Source organism: Sceloporus occidentalis, unplaced genomic scaffold (genome assembly GCF_023333645.1).
Source record: "Sceloporus occidentalis isolate IW3139 unplaced genomic scaffold, rSceOcc1.0.p SCAF_12, whole genome shotgun sequence".
Taxonomy (NCBI): domain Eukaryota; kingdom Metazoa; phylum Chordata; class Lepidosauria; order Squamata; family Phrynosomatidae; genus Sceloporus; species Sceloporus occidentalis.
In genome coordinates, this window is record NW_028316992.1 from 13137730 (window position 1) to 13154939 (window position 17210).

At 42.1% G+C, this 17210-nt stretch overlaps 1 protein-coding gene across 2 annotated transcripts; it reads left to right on the forward strand.

Annotated features, from left to right (window-relative positions):
* Nucleotides 1–627: 627 nt before the first annotated feature.
* Nucleotides 628–9808, forward strand: TMEM272 (transmembrane protein 272). 2 transcript variants are annotated; one of them, XM_089477987.1, is made up of 5 exons: nt 628–844; nt 3241–3322; nt 4093–4152; nt 5446–5528; nt 7912–9808. In XM_089477987.1, the coding sequence occupies exons 2-5, from the start codon at nt 3265–3267 to the stop codon at nt 8272–8274; spliced, it is 564 nt and encodes a 187-aa protein (XP_089334113.1). In that variant the 5' UTR covers nt 628–844; nt 3241–3264; the 3' UTR covers nt 8275–9808. The 2 variants fall into 2 exon arrangements, with proteins under 2 accessions (XP_089334113.1, XP_089334114.1); XM_089477988.1 differs by lacking the exons at nt 4093–4152; nt 5446–5528.
* Nucleotides 9809–17210: the final 7402 nt, after the last annotated feature.

A 17210-nucleotide genomic window follows, 5' to 3' on the forward strand; every position in this document is an offset into this window, starting at 1 on the left:
ATCTTCCTCTTTGCCTACTGCCTTCTACATTACCAAGCATTATTGTCTTCTCTAGTGAGTCATGTCTCTTCATGATATGGCCAAAGTATGACAGTCTCAGTTTGACAATCTTGGCTTGTAGTGAGAATCCAGGCTTGTTTTTCTCTAGGTCCTATTTACATGGGGCCCTTGGTATCCGCTGTGGTTTGGTTCCTGGACCCTCCCATGGATACTAGAATCCATGGATGTTCAAGTCCCATTATATGCAGTGGCAGAATAAAATGATGTCCCTTACATAAAATGGCAAAATCAAGGTTTGCTTGAACACACATGAGCCATGGATGGTTGAATCTGTGCATGCAGAATCCGTGGATACTGATGAATAACTATATTTGTTGGACAAACTCTGAAATATGGCATTTCCTGCAGGACGTAGCAAATTCACTGAATTACATTTCACGTTTTGCTGCTGACATTTAAATAAAATATTTTAATTTTTAAAAAGAATGCCAGTTTTTTAATAGGAATCCCAAACACTCTTTTACTGCCCTCTCGTGGCACAATGAAAGCCTTTAGTTGCTGCTTTGTGAAGTGAACTGAACGTGGGAGTGTGTAGGGAATAAAGGTAAGAGCTCTCATCACAACAAGCTGAAGAAAGATGCATGTTTTGCAGCAGAAGCACAAGAACGGTGAGTGGTCCACAAAGTGAGGACATATGAAGGAAGGGAAAGGAAGGCTTCAGTCGCATCAGAGTCAAAGACTTAGAAGCAAAGATAAGCCACACCAGGCAGAGTGTAACTTGTTCCATTTGTTGAACACCTGCTGCATTTTCTTCTTCACGTCTTTCTTCTTTTGGTACAATAAGGTAAGTGAGATGGGTGGCATTGCAATGTATGTATTAGCAACAAATTAGCAAAGTGGGTCGAGATCAATTTTGGTGGGATTTTAAAAAGTGAAGTACAGTCGGCCCTTCTTATACACGGATTTTTTATACACGGATTCAAGCATACACGGTTTGAAAATGTTCCAAAAAAGTATAAATTTACCTTGATGTTCCATTTTTATAAGGGCCACCATTTTGCTATGTCATTATACTTAATGGGACTTGAGCATACACGGATTTTGTTATACACGGGGGATCTTGGAACCAAACCCCAGCGTATAACAAGGGTCCACTGTACAATCAGCCCTCCTTATCCACATATTTTTTTATCCACGGATTCAAGCATCCATGGATTAAAAATATTTTTAAAAAGTATAAATTCCTGAGAGCAAACCTTGATTTTCCATTTTATAAAAGGGACACCATTTTGCTATGACATTATATTTAGTGGGACCTGAGCATCCATGGATTTTGTTATCCACGGGGGGGGGGGGGGCTGAAACCAAACCCCAGTGGATAACCAGGACCCACTGCACAGTAACTTTAACTGAGGGAGAAGTGAGACCATGGCTATGGCAGTCTCAAACAATAAAAAGCACAAAATCAATCAATTATCCATCTGAGATATCTTGTGGATTGAATTCAACTGGTGTAAAAATATGCAGACATCCAGGTTGCACATAGCTCTTGGTTGGATAGAACGTTGTCAGTTTTCAGCAAGCCAATTTGCAGTTCCCAATTTTCAGCTGGCAACATGTCAGTAACATTACTTTCTTAGTGATATACCTGACCTACCTCTTCTGGCCCTGGCATGTTGGGTCAATTGCACCACATTTGCAATCTCTGCAAGGATTTATGTTTTTATCATAAAATAATATATGTGCAGGAGGGTTAACCTATTGGTTGGGGGGAAGAAGCAATGCATTCTTTCTTTTTGTTGGCAAGGCAAATATCTTCTCCTTCTACAGTTGTTCTGAAAGGTGGAGGGTCTGCATTGAACTGAACCTTCATGAGCAGGGCTAGCGGCAGCAAGGTTTGCAACTGCTGGGTCCTTGCTGAGGACCACTCTGCTCCAGAGTACTGGCTCCACTTTTTTTCACTGCTGCTGCCTCTTTGGCCACAAAAAAGAAGTGTGCAAGCAGAACCTTGAGCAAAGAGAACTTGTAAATCCATCCAATCGGCCCTGGCCACAGTGGTGTCAACCTGGCAGAATTGGAAAAGGCAAGCAAATGGACATCTGACAGGGACCAGGAGGAGGGAGGTCCACAGGGTCACTGGCTGAGGGCATCTTGCTCAGGAGAATTTGCTTTTGATCAAATGCATCTGAGGAATTAGACTTAAGTCTAGAAAAGCTCATGCTGCTAACTTCTTTCTTTCAGTTAGTCTCAAAGGTGATACAAGATCTCTCTACATATTGCTTAATGACAGAGAGATTTTGGAAAATCAGAACCGACTACAATCGAATGGATAAACAAATAATCTGACTGTGTACAAGGCGTTTTACTATTTACCTTGTAAAACATGGTTGGTGATCAAAGCACTTTTCTGCCCCATTTGTAGTCTATTTGTTGTTATTAAGATGTTAAATAGTTTCCAAGGCTTCTTGGAAATGGACTCAAGGGAAGAAGGCATTCAATCAAATATTGCAGTTCCATCTGTCAGGGAAATCCTGTAGCTGCATCTTTGCATTGCAGATCTTACACAGAGCAAGGGGCTGAGCTACATAATCTTTAAGATCTCTTTTTTAAACTCTATGGTTTAATGTGATTCAACTGAAACATCTCATTAGTTACTCTTCTGGGCCTCTTTATAAAGCCATGGAAACCCTGGTAGTGTGGCAGAGAAATTTGGCTTCATGTTTAACTATGGAAACCTGACATTTTCCTGATGATATGTGTATGTGAATACACACAAAATATGACCAATCTTTCTAGGCAGATAACTAGCCGTAATCTTGAATATTAATTTGAATTTTGTATTTTCTAGGCATTTATTATTAATATTAATAACATGTTTTTACCTATGAATGGAGGCTCCCATTTCTTGGTTAGATCAGATTTCATAATTTGTCATGGCCCTTTCCTGCAGAGCAAACTGGATTTTCCCAAAGGCTCATCCCAGTGAAATAGGTGTTGGGAACATGTCACCCTCCAGATGTTGGACTACAAATCCCATGATCTCTCATCAAAAGCTGTACTGGATAGGGCTAATATGAGTTAAAGCCTGACAATATCTGGAGTGTCACAAAAAAGGGGAGCAAAAATGGGACAGTGTCTTGAGAATTTACAACAACTTGTTATTGGTCTCTTTGATCTGTACTAATTATGAAAGCACTTATCTAACTTAAAATCTAACTACTGATTTCTTATTTCCCTAAGGGCTAGAGAACATTGCCATCAAGAATGAATGGAGATTTCGAGAAAGCATGTCACCGATGCATCTCAAAAATTGCCAGCAATGGTAGGTTGCTTTGGGAAAGAGGCAGCAGCATTTGGGAAATCTGCTATGCTAAAGCCATATTTTCATTTCATTAATAGCTGCTAAATGGTTCTTAAGTACCTCATTGATAATCCATTCTTGTTCTCCTGCCGTGAGATATTAATAATAGGTTTTCTTCATTTCCATTTTTCCTTTATTTATTAGTGAACTGTCTCTGTTTTCTCACAAAAGGAAATAAATGAAAAGCAACTACAGGCTGAGTACCCCTTACCCAACTTGGGACCAGAATTGTTTTGTATTTCAGATTTATTTATTTATGTTTGGATTTTGGAATACCTGTATTTGCACCTACATGATACACAACATACAACACAAGTAGCATAGAAAATCCTATATTTGTGAGTTTGCAGGGAGACTGGGGATCTGTGAAATGGTGGAAATGCAAGAGTAGTGCTTGATGGGAATCCTTGCCTCCCACCATTTTCTATATCCTTGCATCTCTCTCAAACCTTGCATGTTGCATCTTATGTGATGTATGAGACATGATGCTGGAGAGAGACTGAGGATCTGAGAGACAAATGAGCAGGAGCACAGCAGCCACGGCAGCCATCTTGAAGGTGGAAGGGTGTGGCTTGCGGTAAAAAGTTTTGGGTTTGGTATTCAGATTTCATATTTCTGGATTAGGAATGCTCAACCTTTAGTAAGTGACACAGAGACATTCAACATTTGGTAGAGCTTTTCACCATTTAAATGATTCCAAACCTCTAACTCAACTTTTATTTCCCTAACAGCTTGCTTTATTTTTGGACTTCTTGCTTTCCTAGCATTACCACTGTCTATGGCTTTTACAGGTAATTTTTTTTAACCAAAGAAATTAAATAACACCCTAAAAATAGAAATCAATCAATCTCTCTCTCTCTCTCTCTCTCTCTCTCTCTCTCTCTTTAAATGCTCTGCTAGAGCACTTATTGTAATTGTAGACAGATTAATAAGGTATGCAGTTAAAGTGGAAAAAATTGTATGCTTGCAGCAATATAAGAACATATACAGTGGTACCTCGGGATACGAAATACCCAGGTTACGAAATTTTCAGGATACGAAAAAAACCCATAGGAAATTATTGTTCCGGGTTGCGAAAGTTTTTTCGGGTTACGAAAAAACTTTTGGTGCTTTTCTGCGCGATTTCACACGGAATCGCGGCTTTTCCCCATTAGCGCCTATGGGAATTCGGCTTGCGAAAGCCTTTCGGGTTACGAAATTGACAGCGGAACGAATTAATTTCGTAACCCGAGGCACCACTGTATGCAGAATTGCTGGATCAGATTAAGGGCCTGTTGGATCCAAGATTCAGTTTTGGCAGTAGCCCAGAAATCACTGCTTGTGGGATGTCCTGAAGCAGGACATAAATTCAAAAGCACTGTCATATTCACGTTCCCCAGTTAGTGGCATTCAGAGCAATGTTGCCTTTCATCCTAGTGGAGGTAACACATAGCTATTATGACTAGCAATCACTGAAAGCCTTCTCATCAATGATTTCCCCTCATCCCCTGTTCAGAGCCATTTAAGTTGGTGGTGAGTGAGCAAAGAAACATTTCCTTCAATGTGAACTTCAGTATCCCTTCCAGATAGAGAACAAGGAGGAAAAAGTGGGGCTGGGTGTGTATAAAAATACTTTGTAAAAAGGAACCTCTTTAGAGGCTTTGTTAACAGAGGTGTGTTTGCAGTTTGTTGAAATGGATCAACACAGCAACTTGCATTTCTGCATTGTCCCTAGAGGCTGTCCCTAATATAACTTTCCTGTATTTCAGAGCCACTGTATTGTTTCTTTTTGGAGTTTATCACACGGGAGGAATTTCTCTTAATTTCGAATGAAAAGAAAGTGGGGCCAGAACACATTCATGTGAATTCGCTAAGTCAGCGAATTTACGTGAATTTGAATTGCATTCGAACTGACATCCCATTGCCTGAAAATAGCTTGCCATTGCCCGAAATTGCGTGTGATAGTCTATCACGTAATAAAGTGAAACCCCATGATTGCGTCCGGATTGCCATTGGATTATACTTCCAGTTTTCCTTGTCTGATAACGTCCTTTGTTAACCAGTTGAAAGATTAGCTAAGTAACTCTTGTTTTATTGTTCTGCAGGCATGAAATTTTTAAACAATTGTCCAGTCCAGCCGCTAATTCCCTTATATCTTCTTGTGGGTGGTGTAGTTGGCACGTTGAAGGTACTGTTGTGCATGTGATAATATTTCCTATGAGAAAAATTGTGATATAAAGTATGCTTGGGATAAGATTCATTCACAGAGACATAATAATAAGAAAAACCCAAATGACTGTATCTCTGATTTAATGTCAAGGAAATTAAATTTTAACTCAGAATAAGATGCCTGAACTCAATATAACATTTGTCCACCTAGTATGGCCTTTGCTATCAATTCTCACTTGAGGAAGGTCTGCTAGTGTCTTTTGTGGCCAAGAAGTTATGAGGCAGGCAGGCTGCAGCAGTGCATTAAAAAGCCAATGTACCAATTATTACTTTCCAGCATGCCAGGGTCACCCATTTCAAGGTGGGAATTGGCAACTGTCTTGGAGTATTGTTTAAAACTCCTAAAACTGAGATACAGCATTTATTTGGGAGACTAAATGGACTGATCTTTTATTTTGGGTCATGCTTTCTCCCCCCTTCTCAGAATTAACTCATTGCCACTTGGGAGTTTAGAGAGAAATGTCTCCCCAGAACAGACTGATGGTCACTTATAGACTTGTTATTGTAGTTGTTTTGAGGTGTGTTTGTTTACACCATAATAAAGTCTGAAGACTATCTTTTGGCAAGCCACCAGTGCTATGTATCACAAGGTGAAATCTGGTAGATTTAATTTTCCCTGCCATCGCCATGCAATACATGCTAAGGAAGACTTTTCACTTGCAGATTTTTCTGCACGGTGGGGAACTGTTGCAAGCACCAGAGTGATGGCAGGGATGAGGGCACTTTGGAACAAACAATATATATCCCTTGGATGGCAGGTATACTTAATAAGGTACATCATACCTTAATAAGGTACATCTAATCTGCACTGCAGAAATAATGCAGTTTGACAGTGCTTTAACTGCCGTGGCTCTTCCTATGGAATCCTAAGATTTTTAGCTTGTTGTGGCACCAGAGCTCACTGACAGAGGAGGTTAAATATCTCACAAAACTACAAATGGCATAATTCCAAATCAGTGAGTCATGGCGGTTAAAGCAGTGTCAAAATGGATTATTTCTGCAGTGCAGATTAGATTTAACAGTCCCTGTAGGATAGCTGTATGGCAATTACTTATCCATTAATAACTTACATTTGGCTGAAGTACTAGTCTGCTTCAGTTAATGAAATAGATGCTGGGCATTAATTCCTTGGTACTAGAGGCAGAAAGAACATGAAAAGCACAAGGATAGCTTCCTACACCATAAAAAACATAACAACAACAGTTCAACATGTTCCAAGAGATGTTTCATTCAAAACCACCAACATGCACATGCGAAATGAAACAGTCAGGTAAGTCTTGCGTAAGTAAAACATTTTGAGAGACTTTACTAAAGACGTCTTCCAAACTGCATCCAGGGATGAGATTTTCTTTCACCAGCCTCCACTTTTCTTATGATTTCCATTTTGGTGGCCATATTTATTGATCTAAGGACTTTTTCCACACAGGGAAAATGGTGTCTGTGTGTGTGTGTGTGTGTGTGTGTGTCTCACAGTCATTTTCTTGGGAAAGTCGCATGATCGTGGTGAAGATTTTCACATGATGTCGCGATTAAAGAGGACTTATCCCAGCAACAAATGATTCAAGAGGAAATCCCATCAATGATTTGTTGCTGGTTATTTCCTGGTTGTTCCCAGAAAAAGTCCTCTCTAATTGCGATGTAAGTTAAAATCTACATTGCGATTGCACAATTTCCCCAGGAAAATGACTGTTTAAACCCCCAATTTTCCCCATGTGTGATAAGCTCCTAAATTTTCTGAACTTGTTGGAGATAGCTAGTAAGGGAGGTATATCTGCTGTCCCCTTTCTTTCTGTTTTGCTGTTCATAGAAACTCCGTAAGGGATGCTGCGGGACCGGCTGGAGTAGAATCCTCTTCCTTTTCGGCTCAAGCTTTATTACATTGTTTACTACAGTCAGTTTCCCCATTCCTCCATCACCATTCTCCAAATGCTGATGCTGCTAAAAAAAAAAAAGGCTAGAGAGTGGACAAAGGAGGAAAAGGGAGGATGGGCATGTGTAAAAAGACTTTGAAAAACGTCAGAGGCTTTGGCCTCATCTGGGGATTTGTAGTTTGTTGTGGTACCGGAACTGTGATAAACAAGGGTCAATATCTCACAAAACTTGTAATCTCAGAATTCCATAGCACACAACCATAACAGTTAAAGTGGTGTCAAACTGCGTTATTTCTGCTATGCACATGTAGCCATTGAGTCTCAGACTATAATAAATGTGGTCATTTTAAAGGTATTTATGGTGAAGTGAGTGCAATTAAAATGCAGTCCACAGTGAATATGAATTTGATATTAAGGAGCCAGGCTTTCAATTTGTTGACCGTGTTTTGTTTGTTTCCGTACAACGTGTAGGTTACCATTCTGCTATTTGACTCCACCAGGATGAGGCAACTGCTTTCCAAATCAGTCATGATCGATGACGACGATGACGATGAATATCCATGGAGGCAAAATGCCCACAAATATTATATTCATCTCACCCTCAGTCTCTTCCTCTTGCTATGGTTCATACTGGGGAACTACTGGGTGTTTTCAGTTTACTTGCCTAATTTCATTCCGCCTTTCCATCATCCCCAGGATTACTGTGATAAAATTCTGTACATTTTTGCAGTCGGGGTGCTTGTTGTTAGCCACACTGTCCTGGTTTTGCTGATCTTCTGTAGCTGCTGCATATATTGCTGTTCCAGGCAACAGTATGCCACAGAAGAGGATTAAAAGTCACAGAGGCTGAGCCACAAAACAGTAGGGAAGAACAGAGAGGAGCAAGAGTGGGACTCGCTGGTTGTGTGTTCTCTGCATGCCCACATTGCCTATGGCTAGCAAACTCCATTGTGAAGGTTGTGAGGTCTGTTCCACATGTTACTGCTTATGATGCTGAATTAAATGACATTGATGGGTGGTGTGAGGTGTATTTTTTGAATGGTAACAGAAGAATCTTTTGAGCTCTGGGTGCATATCATAGCATCCATCCGTTTAACGGTCTGTGTACCCCAAATAAGACGCTTGCACTACCATGTACAAAACTCCCATTTTAGCAAACACAGCTATGGAAATAGTAAACTGAGGCAAAAGCTGCAAAATTAAAATAGCAATAGTAAGTACATTTCTATACTGCTTATCACTGCACTTATGCGCTCCCTAAGTGTAAGCTATTTGCCCCCAACAATCTGGGTACTCATTTTAGCAACCTTGGAAAGACGCAAGCCTGAGTCGAGCTTGAGCCCTTTTGCTGGTATTGAATTCGCGCAACCTTATGGTTTTGAGTGAGTGGCTGCAGTACAGGCATTTAACCCCTGCGCCACCAGGGCTTCATGAAGGGGGGGGCATAAATTAATTTATGATACTAATAATTAGACATAATAACATAAAAAGAATGATGCTGATCCAGACCACAAGCCTCTCTAGTTTATTCTTCTGTTCACGTAATGGCCAATCAGTTGCACAGAGACCACGGCACCTTCCAGGAAGTGATATACTGAGTATGTGTATGAGTATGAACAAGTGATATACTAGTAATTTAATCGGCATACTAACAACCCCATCTAAACAGCCTCACACCTGCTGAATGTATGTATGTAGTGAGCATCACTACATCTTGTGTTAATGTATTCTATATTCTGTATGTTTCCCTGGCTGTTTTACTTTAAAATCTTCATGATACATTTTGGATCAAATTACCATGTTTCAGCTTTATTTTAAAACTGAAAACTTCCTGCTCTTCTAACCAACTGTCCTTCTTTGCCCTCTAATCATCTATTGTATGGATGGGCTAGAGCTGTCCTCATATGTTCAGAAGCACTCTTATTCTCAAATGAGGGGGAAAACAGTCTTAACAGATGCTTGATGCAAGTATAAAAATCTGTTTAAAGAATATCCTTGGTTCTAGCTCACTCAAAAAAGACTAGCGCCGATCTCCATTATATACAACACCTCAGTAAACAAGTGGAGATGGTGTCAAAGTGACAACTTACTTAAATGAAATAATATATGCGAGGTATTTAAATGGATAATTAAAAAGAACAATTGTGCACCCAACCTCCAGCCTTGCAGCGGACATAAAAGACTCTAGAAATGTTCTATCTCATTTGTTGTTGTGGATATAAAGTTTGAATTTTGAAAAAGATTGCATGTGCGTCTATGCACATATGTGTCTATGTGAGGGCAAAAAAGCTGGCAGACAACTATTCTAATGTATCTTGTGTAATATATGCTGTAAATTTGTGTATTTATACATTTATTTTTATTGCTGGTGGATGATGAAAAAGATTGCTCTTCTTTTTCTAATTTTTCATCCCTGCCAAAATGTTTCTGTCCATCATTAAACAAAGATGACAAAGCTCTCTTTGGGAGATCATTCTCATATTAGTCATTTATTTTACTAGCAGTAAAATGGAAAAAGTGGATCGGGTGTCTTTCTTCATGCCATGAAAATGCTTACACTCGTCCCTCCACATTTGCTGGGGTTAGGGGCACAGGACCCTTGTGAATATGGAAAAACCACAAAAACAACAACACTATGTTTTTACCTCAGGGAACACCTCTCTAGGAATCTCTAGGTCCTCCAGCATAACTCTGTGGTTAACATCTGCCAGACATTGACCAAAGAATTGCTCTGGAGGAGCTACAAATGCCTAGTGGAGTGTTCTCTCTAGGAATCCCTAGGGCCTTCAGTGCGACTTTTGGTTAAAGTTGACCATAGAGTTGTGTTGGAGGACCTAGATATTCCTAGAGAGAACATATTAATAAAATCCGCAAATAATCAAATCCAGAAAAGCCAAAGCTACAAATGTGGAGGAGCGAGTGTATTATAAAATGTCATAGGAGCTCCTGAAACATGCTGTAAGCAAAGAGATTGGAATGGAGTAGGAGAACCTTTGCCCAATCCTGCTTGTACATCACAAATATTCTAATTGTTATATAAAGAAATTTGCCTGTGTAATTATAGAGACGTAAATAGCCAGGGGAGATAAATGCAATTACATTAAAAATATGCTCAGATGCAACTAAAGCACTTGTTTGACTTCACAGTTATATTGTTTAGATACATCTCTTTGACAGTCCAGTTATAGCGGTTCATGAGCCAACAAGTGTGTTCGTGTATTTTGCATCTCTCAGCATCCCTCCCTCACATAGGAAGGAAGAAAGAGGCATGGATGCCATGCAAGAAACAGGAAGAATGAGATTACCAGAGAAGCACACATGGGGAGGAGAAAGAGGTGGCTGCCAAAGATATATGGCTAGACAGATTACCAAACATTTATTAGGAGTTTATCACACCTAGGTCCTATGTGCTTCCATCCCAAAAATGGTTAAAGTGGTGGCATCCCAGAAAAGCAAGCCCATTTGCTATTGGTTATCACACACAGAGCAGAACAAGGGGTTAAAAGCACATTAAAGTGGGCCCAATGCAAATTTGGCTATCAAAAGGAGACAAACAAATCCCCATTGCCAGCTTAAAAATATCTTTTCTGTGCATGTTCCAAAGTGTCATTTCCACAAGTGCACACGCACACATGCTCCAGGAAGAGGAGGAGAGAGAGGAAAGGGAGACTGGGGGGGGGGGGTAATCCTCTTTGTCACAGAAGCCCCAAAAGGTGTTTCAGAGAAAGGCAGAACGAGGCTGCCCTTTGCAAACTCCTAAAACCACACACAAAGACACACACACACAAGAAAGATAGAGAAAGTTGGGGGCTGGTTCCATAAACCTGGTTCCAGCGAGGGCTTATATTCCCCAATGCCCTCCTTTTCCAGGGCATGTCCTCCCTCTTGTCCAGAAGGATTTCCAAAATGCCCTCCCTCTGCCTTCTCCCACCAGCTTTGCCCTTCATTAGAGGCTCCATTAGAGGAGGAGAGAATGGGGCAACAAGGGAAGTGTGGGTGCATCCCTTTAAGATAGTGGTTCTCAATCTGTGGGTCATGACCCTTTTGGGGGTTGAACAACCCTTTCACAGGGGTTACCTAAGACCATTGGAAAACATATATTTCCAATGGTCTTAGCAACCGAGACACCACAATTTTATGGTTGGGGTTCAACAATTTGTGAAATTGAAAAAAATTGAAATTGAGGTGATGGGTTTGGATGGTTTATAAGCGGGTTTTAAGAAAAGATTTGTTATGTCTCAACTGTGTTGGATGGTTTGTGATTGTTTTTGTGTAATTTTGTTATTAATAAAGTATTTTAAAAGAAGAGGTAGTAGTGAATTTCCTAGAAGTATTGCTCTCACCATTGGTTTCACAAAGCCTCCCTTAAACATAGGGCGAAATTTTACTTTCACTTGATTAAGAAAATTGGTTATGTAGACCTTGTATTGGTCTCCTGACAGGTTTCTTATGTGGTGGAGCAATTTCACAACCTCCTCTCCTCCACTTCGCCCATGATCACTTGCCAAGAAGGTGGCAAATAAACTCCCAGAATCAGAGGATTGCAGAGCCCCATGGACTATTCCCCGGCCTCCCATAGATCTAAAGAGAAATTTTCCTTTGGGCAGAAATGGGCTGTGACGTTTGCTCGATTTTTAATTCAAATTCCTGTCTTGCTGGGCACAAATCCCCACCTGAAACACACAGTCCCCAACCCAGGAATAGAAATGCATAGCCATCCCCATAGTTTCTGGACTGCTATTCCCATCATTCTTCATGGCCTAGGCAGATTGGTGTGAGCAGTCCAGCAACATCTTCAAAAGCCATGCACTCCTGATCCTTGCCTCCAACCTTTCTTCCTTTGGGCTTTGGGGGAACTACCAGGCCAGCAGCAAGACAGCCACAATGACTGCTTCTCTATTGCTGTGATCATGTCTCCCCTTTGCCTTGATGGCATGTTTGAAAGCGGCCTTTGGGACTGTTTCAGGGAGAAAGAGGAATATGCCTTTAAATCTTGACCTCTGAGGTCATGAATGACACTTACTCAACAGTGCTCTGGCAGTTCCAACTGACCTTTGCTTGGTGGGCATTCTAGTTGGCAGTTGTGCAGGAGAAGGATTTCAGAGACAGAGGTGGCTCTTCTGGAAATCTATACCTGTTGGTTTGATCTGGGTTTGGTTTTAAATCTGACCGCTGCTTAGGTTCAGAGGTCACCTCTAGGTCTGTTCTTCTTGATCTCTCCGTTGGGCTGACTAGCATTTCCAGCTGAAGCCACAATGAAGCGTCCTCCTGATTTCAAGACAGAAGGAAGATAGGGAGGTTGCTGTCTTACATCTTTTTGTCTTCCTTCAGGCAAAGGTCTTAGTCCCAAAGGAGACCCTCTGTGAGTAGATTGGACTATGGTCTTCAAGGGTCTTCAGGGCTCCCTACTTCCCCTGCCCCATGCCAGCTCCTAGCTCCCTCTGCCCTTTGGATCTACCATTTTCTTCCTGGGGCATTCTTCTTGATTCCTGGGCCCCCATCCTCACCCCATAGAGCCCCACTGCTTAGGAGAGAGGGGTCACTACTTCTGTCCTGTTCAACCAGGATAAGAGCCCCCTTTGGGATCTGGAGGGGAGAAAAGCCTTTCTTTGGTTGGGTGGAGGATGCCCAGCCCAAACCATGATCTGAATTCAAAACCAGTCTCAAATTTGATATCTGTAAGATGTCCAGGGGTTACTGAGATTAAGTGGTCCAGAAACAAAAAAGTGTTGCTGATTTTAACCATCTAAGTTTCTAGTCAATATAGCTATCTATAGTACAGTATTAAAATTTCTATTCCATTATATCCTGGGTGTGTATATTCCCAGGGTTACTTAGTTGTGGAAACTTTGGCTGCATTTTCTTTGATTGTGTTCCCTCATATAGGCAAAACCATCTACCAGGTATGAAATAGCCAAGAATCATATTTGTATGTTAGGATTTCCCCCTAAATGATAACTAAATGCATTTTGGGGAAGGACTACTTGGTCAGATCAACAGAGAAAGAGAGAGAATTAAGTTTGGTGAGGTTAGAATTGCCTCTTAGGTATTAGAAAAGCACAGTATTCAAAACACAGAGCTACCCTGGTCTCAGCACCAACAACCATTTTACAGGAAGCACATGTGGCCTAGAGACATACAGTGGACCCTTGTCATACGCTGTCTACATGAGTACCACCATTTTGACGTAACGGTCGCAGCGCAGCCGTTACATACTAGCGCCGCTGAAGGGTGCTTGTGGCACCTTTTCAGCACTGCTGAAAGGAGCTCCAAAATTGAGCTCCTTTTGCGCTACGTATCGCCGGCGCAGCCTTTACATGACCTCGCCAGCGATACTGAAGAGAAAGGGGCCAAGTGGACAAGTCAAGACAGCTTATGACAGGTTTTTAAAACACAGTTGTGGGTGGGGCTGGTGCGGCCGGCTGCATACTGGGAAATGTAGTCTGAGGTGACACGTGCGCAACAAACTTTCTACGCCGAGCTTTGCAAGAACTGTGACCTTTAATGGTAACTTATAACAATAACTCAGTGCAACATTCCAAAATACCCAGCCCTAAAGCAACAGTTTCCCAGTCTCTCTTGGTCTCTCTACAACCGAGGTTGCTCCTTGACCTCTTCTTGCGGCTTCCCGCACAAGGCGACTCGACCTCCCGCGTGCTTTTCAAGGGGTTCCCTTTCAGCCTTCTTCTTCTCTGGTGGTGTAGGTCCCTGCTCCCAACGACCCCCTTTACTGTCCCATCACTCACTTGCTAGACCTCCTGTCTCCTGCTTCCTCCAGAGCTCCTCGTCAGGAAAGGGGAAGTCTCCCTCTTCTTGAGGGTCCCGCAAATGTAGAGCCTCATGGGGTCCCGGTGGCCTCGGTGTTAGTTTGGTTTGGAGGGACACGGGCCGTCCGGCCCTCTGAGGGCTATGGGTCACTCTCTCCCTTCCCAACTCGACCGCCTCTCCCCGTCCTCCTCTTGCGCGTCTGTTCCCTCTTCCGCGGCGCACCTCTCCCTCTCCTCTTATCCACCTCCTTGGCTCCTCCTCCCTTTCCTCCAGCCCCTCCTCTGGGCTCTCCCTCCTTATTTCCTCCACCTGAACGCTCTCTCCTCCCCCAACTCTCCCTTCAGGTACCTCTACTTTGCTACAACAGTATAGTTTAAAATTTGCCAAATGCAAAAGTTCAAAAGTAATTAAACTACTAAAAAACTGGTTAAAACCATAAATCATAACAAGTACAAGAAAATTCAGCACATGATAGAAGAGATATGACAGCTGAAAACATTGACAGCATTTAAAACATTATAGACATTCTCTCCTCTGGCAGACCTAGCCAGTCAATTTTAAATCATGACCTTTTAATTTGTATATTTTAAGAATGTACTTAACCACTGGTGGCATAGCGGTTAATTGCCGGAAGTATAACCAAAACGTTGTGAGTTTGATCCCGAGGGCTCCAAGGTTGACTCAGCCTTGAAATGAGTACCCAGCTTGTTGTGGGTAATAGGCTAACACATTGTAAACTGCTTAGAGATGATTTAGTTCAGTATGAAGCATAATAGAAATGTAACTGCTATTGTTATTGTACTCATATGAGTGTACTATACTTTAAATGGTTTAATAGTATTGTATTTTAACAGTTGTTGCTATCTGTTTTCTTTGTACCATATATACGTATTTGATTATGAGAAAACCTCATGTATAAGTTGAGGGCAGGTTTTGGGGCTAAAATTATGAATTTTGATGTGACCCATGTACAGGTCGAGGGTAAAACGTAGGGGCATGCAACAAAGGATGTAAAGAAAAGGAAAAGGATGCCAAAAATGCGACTATTTCCCTGTCCAAGCATTCAAAAAGGCGAGAAGAGGCACCACAGTGGGGAGAATAGAGGGGGTTGGTGCTTCTTTTAGGCTCTCCAGGCATAGATTAAGCTCTTCCCTTTTGCTACTCTACTCAGAGCACGAGACGGTTCTTATTTTGAATTAAGGGATAGCACTTGCATTGACCCGTAAATAAGTCCAACCAGGTTCTTGGGGTCAATTTTTTGACTCAAATTTCTAGACATACATGAGTATATTGAGCAATTTGTGTTTTGAATTTTAATAAATTGTACTTTGCCTTGAGGCGAGATGAGAAAGAAATACCAAGCTACAACAGGTACGTCGTCTGCTAAGCCTAGGCAAAAGCATTGTTAAAAGGCTGGCTCTTGTTTGGCTCACAGTATTAATGCATTATCGTTCCTTCTTCCCTCTTAGTAGGTGCCACAAGAGATCCCTCTCTCGACAGTGAGGCTCCAGGCTACACCAGGTACGTCGTCTGCTAAGCCTAGGCAAAAGCATTGTTAAAAGGCTGGCTCTTCTTTGGCTCACAATATTAATGCATTATCGTTCCTTCTTCCCTCTTAGTAGGTGCCACAAGAGATCCCTCTCTCAACAGTGAGGCTCCAGGCTACACCAGGTACGTCGTCTGCTAAGCCTAGGCAAAAGCATTGTTAAAAGGCTGGCTCTTGTTTGGCTCACAGTATTAATGCATTATCGTTCCTTCTTCCCTCTTAGTAGGTGCCACAAGAGATCCCTCTCTCAACAGTGAGGCTCCAGGCTACACCAGGTACGTCGTCTGCTAAGCCTAGGCAAAAGCATTGTTAAAAGGCTGGCTCTTCTTTGGCTCACAATATTAATGCATTATCGTTCCTTCTTCCCTCGTAGTAGGTGCCACAAGAGATCCCTCTCTCAACAGTGAGGCTCCAGGCTACACCAGGTACGTCGTCTGCTAAGCCTAGGCAAAAGCATTGTTAAAAGGCTGGCTCTTGTTTGGCTCACAGTATTAATGCATTATCGTTCCTTCTTTCCTCTTAGTAGGTGCCACAAGAGATCCCTCTCTCGACAGTGAGGCTCCAGGCTACAACAGGTACGTCGTCTGCTAAGCCTAGGCAAAAGCATTGTTAAAAGGCTGGCTCTTGCTTGGCTCACAATATTAATGCATTATCGTTCTTTCTTCCCTCTTAGTAGGTGCCACAAGAGATCCCTCTCTCAACAGTGAGGCTCCAGGCTACTCCAGGTACGTCGTCTGCTAAGCCTAGGCAAAAGCATTGTTAAAAGGCTGGCTCTTGTTTGGCTCACAGTATTAATGCATTATCTTTCCTTCTTCCCTCTTAGTAGGTGCCACAAGAGATCCCTCTCTCGACAGTGAGGCTCCAGGCTACTCCAGGTACGTCGTCTGCTAAGCCTAGGCAAAAGCATTGTTAAAAGACTGCCTGTTCTTTGGCTCACAGTATTAATGCATTATCGTTCCTTCTTCCCTCTTAGTAGGTGCCACAAGAGATCCCTCTCTCGACAGTGAGGCTCCAGGCTACTCCAGGTACGTCGTCTGCTAAGCCTAGGCAAAAGCATTGTTAAAAGGCTGGGTCTTGTTTGGCTCACAGTATTAATGCATTATCGTTCCTTCTTCCCTCTTAGTAGGTGCCACAAGAGATACCTCTCTCGACAGTGAGGCTCCAGGCTACTCCAGGTACGTCGTCTGCTAAGCCTAGGCAAAAGCATTGTTAAAAGACTGCCTCTTCTTTGGCTCACAGTATTAATGCATTATCGTTCCTTCTTCCCTCGTAGTAGGTGCCACAAGAGATCCCTCTCTCGACAGTGAGGCTCCAGGCTACTCCAGGTACGTCGTCTGCTAAGCCTAGGCAAAAGCATTGTTAAAAGGCTGGCTCTTGCTTGGCTCACAGTATTAATGCATTATCGTTCCTTCTTCCCTCTTAGTAGGTGCCACAAGAGATCCCGCTCTCGACAGTG